This window comes from Bos grunniens, chromosome 3, assembly GCF_055505025.1.
Source record: "Bos grunniens cultivar Pamir isolate PY7600 chromosome 3, Bosgru_T2T1.0, whole genome shotgun sequence".
Lineage (NCBI taxonomy): Eukaryota > Metazoa > Chordata > Mammalia > Artiodactyla > Bovidae > Bos > Bos grunniens.
In genome coordinates this window covers 104,919,404-104,937,363 of record NC_141167.1, presented here as the reverse complement: position 1 = coordinate 104,937,363, position 17,960 = coordinate 104,919,404, and the positions used below count along the sequence as shown (strand labels likewise).

Genomic DNA, 17,960 nt, shown 5'->3' with positions numbered 1-17,960 from the left:
TGGAGTCATTTCCTGATCCAAAACTGGTGGCAGAAAATAGGCTACATGGGGCAAGTGAGGCAAAAGTTGGAGTCCAAATGTCCCCAAAGATGATCACCCAGGGAAACCATCTTCCTATTGAGGCTTAGGATCCTGAAAGGCTGCACTCTTAGGGGAAACCCAGGAGTAGGGGAAACCAGAAGTAAACAGAAAGTCCAGTCTTGAAATAGTCAAAAGCCCACAATTAAGAACCAATTGATGGGTTTAAGAGCAAGTTAGACTCAAGTGAGGAGTAAGTAATGAATTGGAAGAAAGCATAGAAGAAACCACTCAGAACAAAGCATGGACAAAAAAGGAATGAAAAATATAAAAGAGGAGGTTAGAGGGGAAGAAAAGAGGAGGTTGCAGACATAAAACATATCATGAGAAAGTCTGGCTCTCCTTTATTTGGAGCCAAGAAAGGAGGGAAATAATAGTGTAGAAGCAATATTTAAAGAGACGGTGGCCAAGAAGCTTAAAAAAATATATACATCAAGCCACAGATTCAAGAAGCTCAACAAACCTCAAGATTAAAAAGAATAATCCATACCTGGAACCATCAGAGTGAAACTGCAGGAAATGAAAGATTTGTCTCTCAGTCGTGTCTGACTCCTTGTGACCCCATAGACTGCTGCACACCAGGCTTCCCTGTTCTTCACTGTCTCCTGTAGTTTGCTCAAACTCATGTTCCTTGAGTCGATGATGCTATCCAGCCATCTCATCCTCTGTCCCCACCTTCTCCTTCTGCCTTTAATCTTCCCCAGCATCAGGGTCTTTTCCAATGAGTCGACTCATGTCCAACTCTTTGCGACTCCATGGACTGCAAACTCCAAGCTTCCTAGTCCTTCACTGATTATGGTATTAGGATCATAATTAAATCCATTAGTGAGTACCTGGCATCACTTATTTGTCATTGAAAATATTTACTATATAATACAATTTGCTGGAGTGAGAGTGTAATTGAAAAAGTCTTGGTCTTACTTTTAAATCTAAACCAAATTATTTGGTGTGTGACACTGTGATTGTTCAGTTGCTAACTCATGTCCAACTCTTCGCAACCCCATGAACTGCAGCACTCCAGGCTTCCCTGTCCTTCACTGTCTCCTGCTCAAATTCATGTCCATTGAGTCAGTGATGCTATCTGACCACCTCATCCTTTGCTTCCCTCTTCTTCTTTTGCCTTCAATCTTTCCCAGCATCAGGGACTTTTCCAATGAGTCTGATCTCCACATCAGGAGGCTAAAATGTTGGAACTTCAACTTCAGTTTCAGTCATTCCAATGACTATTCAACATTAATTTCCTTTAGGATTGACTGGCTTGATCCCCTTGCAGTCCAAATGGACTCTCAAGAGTCTTCTCCCGTAGCACAATTTGAAAGCATCTATTCTTTGGTGCTCAGCCTTCTTTATGATCCAACTGTTAAATTCATATGACTACTGGAAAAACCATAGCTTTGGCTGTAGGGACCTTTGTCAGCAAAGTGATGTCTCTGGTTTTTAAAATGCTGTCTGGGTTTGTCGTAGCTTCCCTTCCAAGAAGCAAGTGTCTTTTAATTTCATAACTGCAGTCACCGTCCCCAGTCATTTTGGAGCCTAAGAAAATAAAATCTGCTACTGTTTCCACTTTTCCCCCATCTATTGGCCATGAAATGATGGGACCAGATGCCATGATCTTTGTTTTTTGAATGTTGAGTTGTAAGCCAGCTTTTTCACTCTCCTCTTTCACCTTCATCTAGAGGCTCTTTAGTTCCTCTTCATTTTCTGCCATTAGAGTGGGGTCATTTGCATATCTGAGGTTATTGATATTTTTCCCGGCATTCTTTAAAATCTTTAAAGACAATCAGAAAAAAGAGGATTCGTTACTCTCAGAAGAGGAATCATTTGACTAATAATTCTTTATTCATAGCAAAAATGGAAGCCATAAATAGTAAAATAATATTGTAAATGTGCTGAAAGAAAATGACTTCCAATTTAGAATTACATATCTAGAGAAAATGTCCTTCGAAAACAAAGGTGAAATAAAGATGTGTTCAGAGAAGCTGAAAACAAGAAAGTTAGCCACCAGCAGAAGGGCACTAATTCTCAAGGAGTATTATTCCATAGTGTTGTGGATACAGGAAGGAATAAAGAGCTTTAAAAATGGTAAATCTCAGTGACCATTGTCTTAGTAAGCATTAATGTCCTATGGGATTGAAAATATATATGGAATTTAAATTCTGTAAACATATACACCTACACTTACCCAATAGAAACAATTGAATCTCACAAGAATCTTGTACAAAAATGGTCATAGCAGCTTTATTCATAAAGGCTTCAAACTGGAAACAACCCAAATGTATTAGCCCGTGTCTCAGCCAGTCAGAGGTCCTGTATTCAACACAGGAGAATGGATAAACAAACTGTGGAATATTTATGCAATGGAATGCGACTCATAATAAAAGGGAACAAATTGCTGACAGACGCAAAACTTGAGAGGAATTTTGAAATGGGTCAAGCAAAAGAAGCTAGACAAAAAAAGAGTACATAGGATGAGAGCCCTTTTATGTGAACAACAGACAAAAGTAATCTCTGATAATAGAAATTAGAATAGCGATTGCCTCTCGGAGAAGGGCAAAGGGGTATCAGTGAATTTTTTGAGGTGATAAAAATGTTTTTTGTTAATCTGTGTGGTGGATACCTGGGCAAAACATATTACTCAAAATTAATCAAGCTGTAGACTTAAGATCTGTGCACTCTGCTGTAGTAAATAATCCACCAATATAGTACTTAAAGGAGTTACACAACAATATATACAATCCTGGAGAGAGTGATGGTGATAAACGGAATTAAATTATTCTTGCATTTTTCTTGAGGAGAGAAAAGATTTTATAAAATTAGACTTTGACAGTCGAGGAGGCGCGTCATAATTTTTAGGGTAACCGCTAGAAATGTAGAAAGAGTGGGAACTCTCAATTGACAGAAGCAGGGAAGGAATAATAAACAGTAATTAATGCAAAAGAAGGCAAGGAGGATAAACAGGATTATCAGATCAGATCAGATCAGATCAATCGCTCAGTCATGTCCGCCCCTTTGCGACCCCATGAATCCCCTTTGCGACCCCATGAATCGCAGCACGCCAGGCCTCCCTATCCATCACCAACTCCCGGAGTTCACTCAAACTCATGTCCATCGAGTCAGTGATGCCATCCAGCCATCTCATCCTCTGTCGTCCCCTTCTCCTCCTGCCCCCAATCCCTCCCAGCATCAGAGTCTTTTCCAATGAGTCAACTCTGCATGAGGGGGCCAAAGTACTGGAGTTTCAGCTTCAGCATCATTCCTTCCAAAGAAATCCCAGGGCTGATCTCCTTCAGAATGGACTGGTTGGATCTCCTTGCAGTCCAAGGGACTCTCAAGAGTCTTCTCCAACACCACAGTTCAAAAGCATCAATTCTTTGGCACTCAGCCTTCTTCACAGTCCAGCTCTCACATCCATACATGACCACAGGAAAAACCATAGCCTTGACTAGATGGACCTTTGTTGGCAAAGTAATGTCTCTGCTTTTGAATATGCTATCTAGGTTGGTCATAACTTTCCTTCCAAGGAGTAAGCATCTTTTAATTTCATGGCTGCAGTCACCATCTGCAGTGATTTTGGAGCCCAGAAAAATAAAGTCTGACACTGTTTCCACTGTTTCCCCATCTATTTCCCATGAAGTGATGGGACCGGATGCCATGATCTTCGTTTTCTGAATGTTGAGCTTTAAGTCAACTTTTTCACTCTCCACTTTCACCTTCATCAAGAGACTTTTTAGTTCCTCTTCACTTTCAAGAAGAGATAAGAAAGCCTTCTTCAGCGATCAATGCAAAGAAATAGAGGAAAACAACAGAATGGGAAAGACTAGAGATCTCTTCAAGAAAATCAGAGATACCAAAGGAACATTTCATGCAAAGATGGGCTCGATAAAGGACAGAAATGGTATGGACCTAACAGAAGCAGAAGATATTAAGAAGAGATGGCAAGAATACACAGAAGAACTGGACAAAAAAGATCTTCACGACCCAGATAATCACAATGGTGGGATCACTGACCTAGAGCCAGACATCCTGGAATGTGAAGTCAAGTGGGCCTCAGAAAGCATCACTACGAACAAAGCTAGTGGAGGTGATAGAATTCCAGTCGAGCTATTCCAAATCCTGAAAGATGATGCTGTGAAAGTGCTGCACTCAATATGCCAGCAAATTTGGAAAACTCAGCAGTGGCCACAGGACTGGAAAAGGGCAGTTTTCATTCCAATCCCAAAGAAAGGCAATGCCAAAGAAGGCTCAAACTACCGCACAATTGCACTCATCTCACACGCTAGTAAAGTAATGCTCAAAATTCTCCAAGCCAGGCTTCAGCAATATGTGAACCGTGAACTTCCTAATGTTCAAGCTGGTTTTCGGAAAGGCAGAGGAACCAGAGATCAAATTGCCAACATCCGCTGGAGTTCCAGAAAAACATCTATTTCTGCTTTATTGACTACGCCAAAGCCTTTGACTGTGTGGATCACAATAAACTGTGGAAAATTCTGAAAGAGATGGGAATAGCAGACCACCTGACCTGCCTCTTGAGAAACCTATATGCAGGTCAGGAAACAACAGTTCGAACTGGACAAGCAACAACAGACTGGTTCCAAATAGGAAAAACAGGATTATAGGAAGGACAAAAAGCACATAGTAATATGAGTTGATGTAAATGCAACCACAGTATATCCATATACGTGGCTGTGAAACTTTGCATAAAGGTGGAATCCGCCAGAGAGGTTGTAGAATGAGGAAAAGGAGAAGAAACGACAAAAAACGGCAGACGGCTGGTCCTTCTCTCCTGTCGCTTCCCTTGCCCTCCTTTTCTGAGCTTTCTTTCCAAAGGCTGTCTCCGTTTCCCTTCTAGTCCCTTACCATCAGTACTTTCCCTCTCTGAGTCAATCAACATACATATTCATATCCGTTTCTTCTGCCTCAAGAGCCTCTGTGAACCACATCCAGACATGAAGTGTTCAGTCACCCAAAATCCCTTCCTACATGATTTCGCTTGCCTTTTCCATTTCACTCGCTGATGGCAAAAAACAGCTTTTAAAGGCTGCATTTTTGAGGGAGAAAAAAGTAGGATTATGGTAGTTCCATTTACTGAAGAGATTTAAAATAGAACTGTCCCAGGAGAAAAAGAAATAAGAAAAACACCACTAGCAGAGGATGGTTTCGATCCATCGACCTCTGGGTTATGGGCCCAGCACGCTTCCGCTGCGCCACTCTGCTGTTGTAGTTCTCTGTGCCCCAAGAATCATATAGAAAGGTCTCTGAATGCCAGCCATCCTAACTTCTTTACACAGCGCTCTCTAGTGTCTGCAAAAGGGCGTTAACGTCTAACCCGTTCTTATTGGCTAGTTACTGACATAGCAGGCCCTTTTCATTGGCTCAATAAACCGGTTTGCCAAAGTAAACCAATAGGCACAAGCAGCGGAGTACGGCGGGAGCCAATCGCGCTGGAGTTTATTGGGACACGCCGGCAAGCTGCCTCTCCAGTTGTCGGATCCCCAGAGGAAAGGGGCGGTTGGTGTGGCTTGGCCTCCATTGTTCGGGATCTAGGACGCCATGCGGTAAGGGTTGTGGGGTGCTTTGGAGATGTTTCGGGTATTCGACCGAAAACTTTAGGAAGTTGGTCCAAAGGAGTCGGCGGACTGGAAAGGGCCATGTACCTGGGGGTTGCACGGAAACCTGAGAACTCCGGGTCTAAGAGAGGGGGAGGTCGGGGGCAGCGGAGGCGGGGAAACTTGGCCGGGGATGGGGGGTGGGGCCCAGGAGTCTAGAGGCGGTTTCGATATTCGCTCTCTGGGGGGTTCAGATGACGGGGTGTCCTCAGGTTCCAGGAGGAGCACCCCCACACCTCCTGTTTAGACTGAGACGGCTGGAACGTGTCTCATTCATCCTCAATGCCAGGCGCTTGACATGCACGATACGCCTGATAGATGCTTTTACTACATGAACGAATAAATAAGCAGTCACATTAGTCTCCGAAGTATTAGGGTTGGCGGGGCCCGGCGATTACGGGGTGTTTCTTGTAGGGCTCTGAGCCTCTTTAGTATTTAATGTGGTTTGATGTGATTCAGTTATCCAGTCATGGGGAGTGAGGCTGGACATTTGGAAGGTGTAGAAGTGTAAGTGAGAATGGGATCCTGTGGATTCCAGAGGGAAGTGCAGAGCGATAGAGGTAGGTTAACTTGAAACCATACGGCCGGTATCGAGGAGATTGCTTCAACGAGGTGAAAAGAAAGTTAAAATATGTTAATAATGCATTTCTAGGGGTGACAGAGGCCGAGGTCGTGGCGGGCGCTTTGGTTCCAGAGGAGGCCCAGGAGGAGGGTGAGTGCCAGTTTTTAGCATCTGTGCCCGTTGGTTTCCGTTTCAGTCATCTATAGTTCGGAGTGGAGTAATCTTACCTGCCTTGTTGAGATCCAGCTGTAGTTTAGAAGTATTCTTCTCATGCGCTCTTGATAAATGAGTTTGGCCCCATTATGTGAAGTCAGTTTGATTTATGTGGTGAGTAATCTGGATTGTTTTTCCGCTTTTTAGGTTCAGGCCCTTTGTGCCACATATTCCGTTTGACTTCTATTTGGTGAGTACCTTGGCCACTATTCAATTGTTGTTTCTTGGAACCTGGCGTCTCCCTGTTAATGAAGTCGTATGGTAGTTGGAGTAGAAAATGGGAGGTTTTGAGTCATCTGTGTTGCTTTGCATACAAAAACAGTGTAACCTGGGTGAGGAAGATAGTTCCTTCATACAATTGACAGTAACATGATTATAATCTTTGTTCTGAACAGTTAATTGTATCACTGCCTTCAGATCAGATCAGATCAGATCAGTCGCTCAGTCGTCTCCGACTCTTTGCAACCCCATGAATCGCAGTACACCAGGCCTCCCTGTCCATCACCAACTCCCGGAGTTCACTCAGACTCACATCCATCGAGTCAGTGATGCCTTCCAGCCATCTCATCCTCTGTTGTCCCCTTCTCCTCCTGCCCCCAATCCCTCCCAGCATCAGTCTTTTCCAATGAGTCAACTCTTCACATGAGGTGGCCAAAGTACTGGAGTTTCAGCTTTAGCATCATTCCTTCCAAAGAAATCCCAGGGCTGATCTCCTTCAGAATGGACTGGTTGGATCTCCTTGCAGTCCAAGGGACTCTCAAGAGTCTTCTCCAACACCACAGTTCAAAAGCATCAATTCTTCGGCACTCAGCCTTCTTCACAGTCCAACTCTCACATCCATACATGACCACAGGAAAAACCATATCCTTGACTAGACAAACCTTTATTGGCAAAGTAATGTCTCTGCTTTTGAATATGCTATCTAGGTTGGTCATAACTTTCCTTCCAAGGAGTAAGCGTCTTTTAATTTCATGGCTTCAGTCACCATCTGCAGTGATTTTGGAGCCCAGAAAAATAAAGTCTGACACTGTTTCCCCATCTATTTCCCATGAAGTGATGGGACCGGATGCCATGATCTTCGTTTTCTGAATGTTGAGCTTTAAGCCAACTTTTTCACTCTCCTCTTTCACTTTCATCAAGAGGCTTTTGAGTTCCTCTTCACTTTCTGCCATAAGGGTGGTGTCATCTGCATATCTGAGGTTATTGATATTTCTCCCGGCAATCTTGATTCCAGCTTGTGTTTCTTCCAGCCCAGCGTTTCTCATGATGTACTCTGCATAGAAGTTAAATAAACAGGGTGACAATATACAGCCTTGACGTACTCCTTTTCCTATTTGGAACCAGTCTGTTGTTCCATGTCCAGTTCGAACTGTTGCTTCCTGACCTGCATATAGGTTTCTCAAGAGGCAGGTCAGGTGGTCTGCTATTCCCATCTCTTTCAGAATTTTCCACAGTTTATTGTGATCCACACAGTCAAAGGCTTTGGCATAGTCAATAAAGCAGAAATAGATGTTTTTCTGGAACTCCAGCGGATGTTGGCAATTTGATCTCTGGTTCCTCTGCCTTTCCGAAAACCAGCTTGAACATTAGGAAGTTCACGGTTCACATATTGCTGAAGCCTGGCTTGGAGAATTTTGAGCATTACTTTACTAGCGTGTGAGATGAGTGCAATTGTGCGGTAGTTTGAGCCTTCTTTGGCATTGCCTTTCTTTGGGATTGGAATGAAAACTGCCCTTTTCCAGTCCTGTGGCCACTGCTGAGTTTTCCAAATTTGCTGGCATATTGAGTGCAGCACTTTCACAGCATCATCTTTCAGGATTTGGAATAGCTCGACTGGAATTCTATCACCTCCACTAGCTTTGTTCGTAGTGATGCTTTCTGAGGCCCACTTGACTTCACATTCCAGGATGTCTGGCTCTAGGTCAGTGATCCCACCATTGTGATTATCTGGGTCGTGAAGATCTTTTTTGTCCAGTTCTTCTGTGTATTCTTGCCATCTCTTCTTAATATCTTCTGCTTCTGTTAGGTCCATACCATTTCTGTCCTTTATCGAGCCCATCTTTGCATGAAATGTTCCTTTGGTATCTCTGATTTTCTTGAAGAGATCTCTAGTCTTTCCCATTCTGTTGTTTTCCTCTATTTCTTTGCATTGATCGCTGAAGAAAGCTTTCTTATCCCTTCTTGCTATTCTTTGGAACTCTGCATTCAGATGTTTATATCTTTCCTTTTCTCCTTTGCTTTTTGCTTCTCTTCTTTTCAGAGCTATTTGTAAGGCCTCCCCAGACAGCCATTTTGCTTTTTTGCATTTCTTTTCCATGGAGATGGTCTTGATCCCTGTCTCCTGTACAGTGTCACGAATCTCATTCCAGAGTTCATCAGCCACTCTATCTATCAGATCTAGGCCCTTAAATCTATTTCTCACTTCCACTGTATAATCATAAGGGATTTGATTTAGGTCATACCTGAATGGTCTAGTGGTTTTCCCTACTTTCTTAAATTTAAGTCTGAATTTGGCAATAAGGAGTTCATGGTCTGAGCCACAGTCAGCTCCTGGTCTTGTTTTTGCTGACTGGATAGAGCTTCTCCATCTTTGGCTGCAAAGAATATAATCAATCTGATTTTGGTGTTGACCATCTGGTGATGTCCATGTATAGAGTCTTCTCTTGTGTTGTTGGAAGAGGGTGTCTGTTATGACCAGTGCATTTTCTTGGCAAAACTCTATTAGTCTTTGCCCTGCTTCATTCCGTATTCCAAGGCCAAATTTGCCTGTTACTCCAGGTGTTTCTTGACACTTGCATTCCAGTCCCTTATAATGAAAAGGACATCTTTTTTGGGTGTTAGTTCTAAAAGGTCTTGTAGGTCTTCATAGAACCGTTAACTTCAGCTTCTTCAGCATTACTGGTTGGGGCATAGACTTGGATTACTGTGATATTGAATGGTTTGCCTTGGAAACGAACAGAGACCATTCTGTCGTTTTTGAGATTGCATCCAAGTACTGCATTTCATACTCTTTTGTTGACCATAATGGCTACTCCATTTCTTCTGAGGGATTCCTGCCCACAGTAGTAGATTTAATGGTCATCTGAGTTAAATTCACCCATCCCAGTCCATTTCAGTTCGCTGATTCCTAGAATGTCGACATTCACTCTTGCCATCTCTTGTTTGACCACTTCCAATTTGCCTTGATTCATGGACCTGACATTCCAGGTTCCTATGCAATATTGTTCTTTACAGCATCGGACCTTGCCTCTGTCACCAGTCACATCAACAGCTGGGTATTCTTTCTGCTTTGGCTCCATCCCTTCATTCTTTCTGGAGTTACTTCTCCACTGATCTCCAGTAGCATATTGGGCACCTACTGACCTGGGGAGTTTTTCTTTCAGTATCCTATCATTTTGCCTTTTCATACTGTTCATGGGGTTCTCAAGGCAAAAACACTGAAGTGGCTTGCCATTCCCTTTTCCAGTGGACCACATTCTGTCAGATCTCTCCACCATGACCTGCCCATCTTGGGTGGCCCCACAGGCATGGCTTAGTTTCATTGAGTTAGACAAGGCTGTGGTCCTAATGTGATTAGATTGACTAGTTTTCTGTGAGTATGGTTTCAGTGTGTTTGCCCTCTGATGCCTCTTGCAACACCTACTGTCTTACTTGGGTTTCTCTTACCTTGGGTGCGGGGTATCTCTTCACGGCTGCTCCAGCAAAGTGCAGCCATTGCTCCTTTCCTTGGACGAGGGGTATCTCCTCATCTGTTAATAGTAGGGTACTGAGAGCATAAGTGTTGTAGAATTGTCTCTTTTTTTGTGTTGTGGCAACAGAAAAATCTGCTGTATATTATTTTTGGTAAGTAGTAAATAGTAGTTTATTTCTTGTTTAGTGTGAAATGGCTTTTCCCCGGGTCAAGCCAGCACCTGATGAAACTTCCTTCAGTGAGGCCTTGCTGAAGAGGAATCAGGACCTTGCTCCTAATTCTGCTGAACAGGTATATTCTGTTGGTTTTCTTCCTGAGATTTCATGAAGGAAGCTAGAGAAGTATATAGCTATTTGGTGAGGCTACTGTTATCAGAGCCTGAACTCCATGGATTTAATTATTCTTATTTTTCATTGTGGGTAAAGGGAGAGCATCACGTGAATGTATAAACAGATTACATGTGCATTCATATTATTATTGGGGAATCTATCTTTGGGATCAAAAAGTTTTCTCTTCTGGCATATTCAAGGCTGGGAGGGTCAGGGTGCTCTCAGAATCCGGTGTAGGTGTTGATTCATCTCCTGTTGAAGGAATTGGGGGAAATAGTCAAACTTGATGAAAAGTTGCTTGGTATTTCACCTGAGGGTATTTTTGTTTCCTGCTGTCTTTCAGGCCTCTATCCTTTCCCTGGTTACAAAAATAAACAATGTGATTGACAATTTGATTGTGGCTCCAGGGACATTTGAAGTGGTGAGTTTTTGAAGATTTAGTCCTAGGAAAGGGAAGCCATGGTGTGGGAAAGTTTCCTTGGTTCCTGTTGCTTGATTCTTCAGATGCTTATTGAAAGCCACTCTTGGAATGGGAAAGTACAGTGGAATTCCTTTGTAGTGCTGGTCTTGGGGACCAGACTATCAGCTGGCCGTAATGAATCAGGCTTTTCATTGCTCATGTTGGCATATGATTTGAACTCTGCTACTTCCAAATCTGGGTAATAAGCTTCTCACTTCTAAGTTTTGTTTTTTCTTTCTTAAATCCCTTTTCCAACAGCAAATTGAAGAAGTCCGACAAGTCGGATCGTATAAAAAGGGAACGATGACTACAGGACACAATGTGGCTGACCTGGTGGTGATCCTAAAGATTTTGCCAACATGTGAGTGTGCCTCTCTCTGGCCGCAGCAGCAGAACATAGCAGTTGGATTCGAGGCATCTAAATGTGTGCTGTATGTGAAAGAATCTATGACCAGTTACTGCAGGACAGACTTTGCTCCCCAGGGGACATTCGGGAGTGTCTGGAGATATTTGAGGCTAACGTCTTCAGGTAGAGGCCAAGGTTGCTGCTAAGCGTCCTGCAGTGGACAAGACAGACCCTACCTCCCAACCCCAAACAAAGAATTATCCAGGCCAAAATGGCATTAGTCCTACTGATAAAAATCCCTACTGTGGAAAAAAAAGTGTGTGTAAAGGAGGGGGTGTCGCCGAGCCTTCAGTTTCTCTGTTTTTACAAACTTCCCCTTGCAAAAGTGTGTATTCAGTTGCTTGTTGTTGCTCCGCAGGAATCAGAGTGCAAAGTAGCTTTGAGACATATAGAAAGTCGACTAAAATAATTATAATCTTCGTTATCTCTCTCTCTCAATCTAGTGGAAGCTGTTGCTGCACTAGGAAACAAGGTCGTGGAGAGCCTAAGAGCACAGGATCCTTCTGAAGGTTTGAGTTTGTTGCTGAACATGTAATACAGTGGTCACAGAAGCCAGGTTTATAATTATAAGTACATTTTAACAAAGTCAGGTCAGGCTAGAAGGAAGAGTGAGTGCAGAGTTTTATGTTGGGGAAGTTTCTAGTGGAGATCACCAGTGTTCAAAATCTAATTGATTTCCCTTACTTTTATTTTTATTTATTTATTTAAATTTTATTTTATTTTTAAACTTTACATAATTGTATTAGTTTTGCCAAATATCAAAATGAATCCGCCACAGGTATACATGTGCTCCCCACTCTGAACCCTCCTCCCTCCTCCCTCCCCATACCATCCCTCTGGGTCGTCCCAGTGCACCAGCCCCAAGCATCCAGTATCGTGCATCAAACCTGGACTGGCATCTCCTTTCATACATGATATTTTACACATTTCTCCAAAGAAGACATACAGATGGCTAACAAACACATGAAAAGATGCTCAGCATCACTCATTATCAGAGAAATGCAAATCAAAACCACTATGAGGTACCATTTCACACCAGTCAGAATGGCTGCGATCCAAAAGTCTACAAGTAATAAATGCTGGAGAGGGTGTGGAGAAAAGGGAACCCTCTTACACTGTTGGTGGGAATGCAAACTAGTACGGCCACTATGGAGAACAGTGTGGAGATTCCTTAAAAAACTGGAAATAGAACTGCCTTATGATCCAGCAATCCCACTGCTGGGCATACACACTGAGGAAACCAGAAGGGAAAGAGACACGTGTACCCCAATGTTCATCGCAGCACTGTTTACAATAGCCAGGTCATGGAAGCACCCTAGATGCCCATCAGCAGATGAATGGATAAGAAAGCTGTGGTACATATACACAATGGAGTATTACTCAGCCATTAAAAAGAATACATTTCCCTTACTTTTAAAATTCTGTGTTCTCAATTCTGACTCTGGACTGTTGCTGTTTTTAAAAACTTGGGACTTCCCTAGTGATCCAGTTGTTAAGATTTTACACTACCAATGCAGGGGGCATGGGTTCGATCCCTGGTTGGGGAACTAAGATCTCGTGGCCAAGCAAATAACAAATAATAACAGATAGATAGATCTGTTAGGTAAATCAATAGATAAATAAAATATCTATTCCCCTATCCTCATCCTGGATTTACCTTTGGTCATCTAATGGAAATGTGAGTGCAACTTCTGATTTTTCTTCTTTCAGTTTTGACCATGCTAACCAATGAAACTGGCTTTGAAATCAGCTCTTCTGATGCTACAGTGAAGATTCTCATTACAACAGTGCCACCAAATCTGCGAAAACTGGACCCAGAACTCCACTGTTAGTCCTTTTATTCCATTGCTGTGAAATTCGGGGGAAATTTAAAACGTGGTATAAAGTGCTATTGAATTTACTTCATTTGTTGCTGTTCCACATGAGACCTTTTGGGGACCCAAGTTTACCCCCAAACTTTGCTATCTTCCTTTGTAATTTGGAAGCAGTTTTATCAGCTTGCTAATGAAATTGTCAGAAACAGCCAGGCCAAGAAAGCAGTTTGAGGACTTAAGAAAAAGGACCTTTTGGAGAAAACTGGGGCTCTTTCATGCTTCCACATCTGGTTTAGGGGAGGAACAGTGGTTTGGGGATTTGCTGATCTGGGGACATGGGGATTAGTTCAAGGAATTACTAAGTTATCCTGTCCTCCTCCTGAGTTCTTGGAGTGTGGCAGTGGAATTGAATTGCTTGCTCAGTAATCGGAACGTTTCATCTTGGTGGATGTCATGCTTGTCTTCCAGTGGATATCAAGGTGTTACAGAGTGCCTTAGCAGCCATCCGACATGCCCGCTGGTTTGAGGAAAATGCTTCTCAGTCCACGTGAGTCCCTCCCTATTTGAGTGATCCTAATTATATCCTAATCCTTCTAACTACATTGAACCCAGTCTTATTCTGACAACTGTTTTTGACTGATTGTCTGGATTTTGATTTTTTTTTACCTGAAGTAATTGGTAGCTCAACTGGTAAAGAATCTGCCTGCAATGCAGGAGACCCCAGTTCAATTCCTGGGTCACAAAGATCCCCTGGAGAAGGGAATGGCTACCCACTCCAGTATTTTAGCCTGGAGAATTCCATGGACTGTATGGTCCATGGTGTTGCAAAGAGTCAGACATGAATGAGTGACTTTCACTTCACTTCAAGCAACTTAGGTTGAGGGAAAGAAGGGAACAATTCTGGTAATAGCTTCAGCTCTGTGCCTTAGGTATGGAAGTAAAATCTCCTTGTTTTAATTTTTAAAGGTTATAGGATGCCCATCTTGTACAGTATATCCTTGTAACATTTATACGTAGTAGTTTGTGCCTCTTAATCCCATGGCCCCTGTTGTGCCCCTTCCCCTTCTCTCTCCCCGTTCGTAACCACTAGCTTGTTCTCTGTATCTGTGGGTCTGTTTCTGTTTCCTTTTTGTTATATTCACTGATTTGTTTCATCATCTGTTACGGCTTTTAATTCCTGGTGTCTCTTATCTTCAGAGTTAAAGTTCTCATCAGACTGCTGAAGGACCTGAGGATTCGTTTTCCTGGCTTTGAGCCCCTCACTCCTTGGATACTTGACCTACTTGTAAGTAATGAAGGGCAACTGGAATTCCTGATCCACCCTATGAATCAGTAGGTAGTCTGAAACCTACCATAAAATGAAACTTGGTACAGATTAAAAGAAATCTTGGAGGAATGGAGGAACCAAAAAAAAGGAAATCTCATTAGTGGACAAGTAATCCAATAAAGATTCAATGTTTATTATTTCTTGGGCTTTTGGAGTATTCAATTACATGGGTAGTTATTACTGCTCCTTTATCTTTTTCATTACTGTTATTAATGTAAAGGAGAGAAATTATTGAATGAGCAGTCATTTCAAAACTGCTTCTTGAACATGAAAGTTTTCTTCATGATGGTTTAAAGTTTTAATTTGTTTGAAGATAGAACTGCCGCTTTATGGCACACTTAGCAGATTTTCTTACAGGGACACTATGCCGTGATGAACAACCCCACCAGACAGCCTTTGGCCCTGAACGTGGCATACAGGTATAGCATGCTGCTCTGGGCTTGGGGTTTGACTGTAAGTTGTCTTGTGTGTTCTTCTAATACCTCTCCATGTTTCAGACGATGCTTGCAGATTCTGGCTGCAGGACTGTTCCTGCCAGGGTCGGTGGGTATCACAGACCCCTGTGAGAGTGGCAACTTCAGAGTACACACAGTCATGACTCTGGAACAGCAGGTATTGGTGCAGCTCTGAAATGGTCCGTTGTGCCCCCCTCTTGAATATCCCGTGTCAGAAAGCAAAGGAAATGTGATCTTAGTGGTCAGATTTGGGGGTTCTCACAAATTTTGGTTTTGAAATTAAAAGTTTTCTTCATCTGTCATGAAAATGAGAAGGTATTTTGATTCTCCTTGCTAATTTACTCTTACTTTGGTCTCCCTCAGGATATGGTCTGCTACACAGCTCAGACTCTGGTCCGAATCCTCTCACATGGTGGCTTTAGGAAGATCCTTGGCCAGGAGGGTGATGCCAGCTGTGAGTGGCCACTGTGGGACAGGGTCCATTATGATGCTCTGATCCACAGAGTAACTCCACTCAGTGGTCTCCATGTTTCCTCTGGGTAGGTCATGACTTGCATGTGGGCTGCTTGTCAAGTCACCTTTTTTCTCTTCTAGATCTTGCTTCTGAAATATCTACCTGGGATGGAGTGATAGTGACACCTTCAGAAAAGGCTTATGAGAAGCCACCAGAGAAGAAGGAAGGAGAGGAAGAGGAGGAGAATACAGAAGAGCCACCTCAAGGAGAGGAAGAGGAAAGCATGGAAACTCAGGAGTGACCTCCGTATCTCTTCACCGCCCCCTTTCTTACCCAAGGGGAAGGCTGGAGTCTAAGCTGACTGCTACTGGGCTTTATGTGGTGGCATTTCTGAGGGAGTAAGGGAGACAGGAAGGAAGATTTAAAGAAAGACTCTGTAGAAGGAAGTGTCATTCCACTGGGTTCTGAAACTGTCTTAGTAATCAGAAGTCTCCCGTTTATGACCTGTGCCATCCATCTACAGTGAAGCAAGATACCAACTTTTCTTCCTAATATTCTAGAATCCCCAGCTCCTGAAACCTCTCTCAGCCAGTACTTTGTTGTTGAAATGTTGTGAACTGTGTTTGGACTTTTTTTTTTTTCTAAGAAAAAAGATTAAAGTACTTCCTAGTAGGGCTCTTGGTACTGTTTTTCCTTGGCATCTGGCAATCGTTTTGCTTCCATTTACTTTCTGTACTCTTCACTGAAAATGATACTTGAGTTTTTTCATTGTGAATGCTAGATCTCAATTTGAAGCTATATTTGAATTAATGTAGAAGACTCCTGGAACACTTCCATATACCAGAGTAAACTGGAATACCATTTATGCATTTATTGAATGAAATATTTCTAGTAACACTGCTACAGTAGTCAAGCCAGTGCAGTCAACAAAAGGGGGTAGATTGGTTATTCACCTTGACTTTGCCTGTCCTTTCCTCTCAATCCTTAGCGTAAACAAAGGAAAACTGGAAGTCACAGAGGACATTCTGCCCAGGTCCAACGACCTGGCATGTAACAGGAAGCCCCTCCCTTGTTAATGAGGCTCAGAGATGGTACAGGAAGTGGGCCTTGACACAGCTTAGAAAAAAAATGCAGAAGCCTCAACTCATTCCTGGAAGTAAGAGCCATAATAAATCCTTTGGGATCCTGAGTCCTGCTGTACACAGGTTTCTTTGGGCCCCACATAAATGGGTAAGACTCTGAAGTGTTTCAAACAAACCACAGGGCTCCCTTTTTGATGTCCCAACACCTACAGGGAGTCCTAGAGGAGACAGGCAGCTGGGGAATAGTAGTCGTGCTACACTGCGGCCATGGGCCGTCTTCTGGCCTGTTACTTGCTTGGGGAACCAGAGGGGTATACTCCTGAATCCAACATTGCTCTCCTTCGGGCTGTTTCCTTGGCCACGCTGTGGTTTAGCCTTCTCAGCCGTTCCTGCAAAACAAGATTTGGAATCAGAAAACTGCCCTGTCAAAGGATTTAGAGCTTGCTGTCAACGAGGTGCTGGAAAGTATCTTAGGCTTGCTTCATTCATCTCAAGGTTAAGAACAGTAAGTTTTAGTTGACAACTCCCTTTCCCCAAAGACAAAATGACGGTGACTTTCATTGTGTTGGGGACTTTATGACACCTTTTGAAAACTGGAAAGTACCTTGAATTACTGTTGGTAGGAAACTCCTTTACCTGGGCATTCTGTAGGATGTTATTGACCAAGACGACTCGTCGTCGCGCATTAAGGAGCTTCTTCACATAGGGGTCGAGATCCAGGGCCACTTTCTGATCCTCATTGATACGGCACAGTTCTGGGAGACGGAAGGAAGAGGCAACTAAACACCTAATGGCCTTGTTCTTGGAACGAGTAAGCTAGTAAATGTTATGGAAAACACTCTTTACCACATGGATACTGTCACTAGAAACTTAGGAGTCAGTCAGCAGCCCTAGAAGCAAGTGAGAGAAACCCAGCCCAAGACGTTAGCAAAACAAGGTACTGAAGTCAGCTGTAGGATCCTGGGTATACAGGGATGCTTACTCACCGGTGGCTAGGTTGTCAATTTGTTCCCGGAGCTCTACTTGGCTCTCTCTGCAAAGAGGTACGAGGCCTACACGGTCAGACAGTTAATGGAATAAAAAACCTCCCCTATGTTTCCCAAGTGCTTAGAGAAGCCAGCTTCTGCCTCCACCTGCACGCCCTCCCGCCAGTCGGCCCCGCCTCCAATCTGTTTCCCCGCTTCTAGTCCCACCAGAACGCCAGCGAACTCATCTTGTCTCCGCCCTTTCTTGGTCCCGCCCCTAAAAAGCCAAATCAAGGCGAGGCCCCGCCCGTTGCTGCCCTCCAGGGCACCTGACGGCATGGACGTGAGAGTCAAGCTGCTGCACAGCCGGTCTCAGGAACTCGAGGAGTCCCTCGGCGAAGAGGTCGCGGCCTGCGGGCCCCGCCACGGGCGTCCCTGCACCGGACACAGCGGCGGAACCAGCCCCCGCCATCACGAACTGCCCTTACGCCCGGAACACGCCGCGAAGGCCGCCGGGA

The 17,960-nt window shown here is 43.5% G+C and overlaps 2 protein-coding genes and 1 non-coding gene across 3 annotated transcripts; 1 reads left to right on the top strand and 2 right to left on the bottom strand.

Moving 5' to 3' along the window:
- Positions 1-5,220: 5,220 nt before the first annotated feature.
- Positions 5,221-5,292, bottom strand: TRNAM-CAU (transfer RNA methionine (anticodon CAU)). Its single transcript has one exon. It is a non-coding gene; the product is annotated as a tRNA-Met (tRNA).
- A 280-nt stretch (positions 5,293-5,572) lies between these two features.
- ILF2 (interleukin enhancer binding factor 2) lies at positions 5,573-16,069 on the top strand. Its single transcript, XM_086392781.1, has 14 exons — positions 5,573-5,633; positions 6,337-6,396; positions 6,607-6,649; positions 10,337-10,441; positions 10,823-10,900; positions 11,198-11,300; positions 11,789-11,854; positions 13,056-13,172; positions 13,628-13,706; positions 14,357-14,444; positions 14,844-14,905; positions 14,984-15,098; positions 15,305-15,395; positions 15,536-16,069. The coding sequence occupies exons 1-14, from the start codon at positions 5,629-5,631 to the stop codon at positions 15,694-15,696; spliced, it is 1,173 nt and encodes a 390-aa protein (XP_086248907.1). The 5' UTR covers positions 5,573-5,628; the 3' UTR covers positions 15,697-16,069.
- Positions 16,070-16,251: 182 nt separating this feature from the next.
- On the bottom strand, positions 16,252-17,934 carry SNAPIN (SNAP associated protein). Its single transcript, XM_086392797.1, has 4 exons — positions 17,772-17,934; positions 17,464-17,510; positions 17,114-17,232; positions 16,252-16,866 (listed from the first exon to the last, which is right to left on the bottom strand). Exons 1-4 carry the CDS (start codon positions 17,912-17,914, stop codon positions 16,765-16,767), a joined length of 411 nt encoding a protein of 136 aa, XP_086248923.1. The 5' UTR covers positions 17,915-17,934; the 3' UTR covers positions 16,252-16,764.
- Between the last annotated feature and the right edge of the window lie 26 nt (positions 17,935-17,960).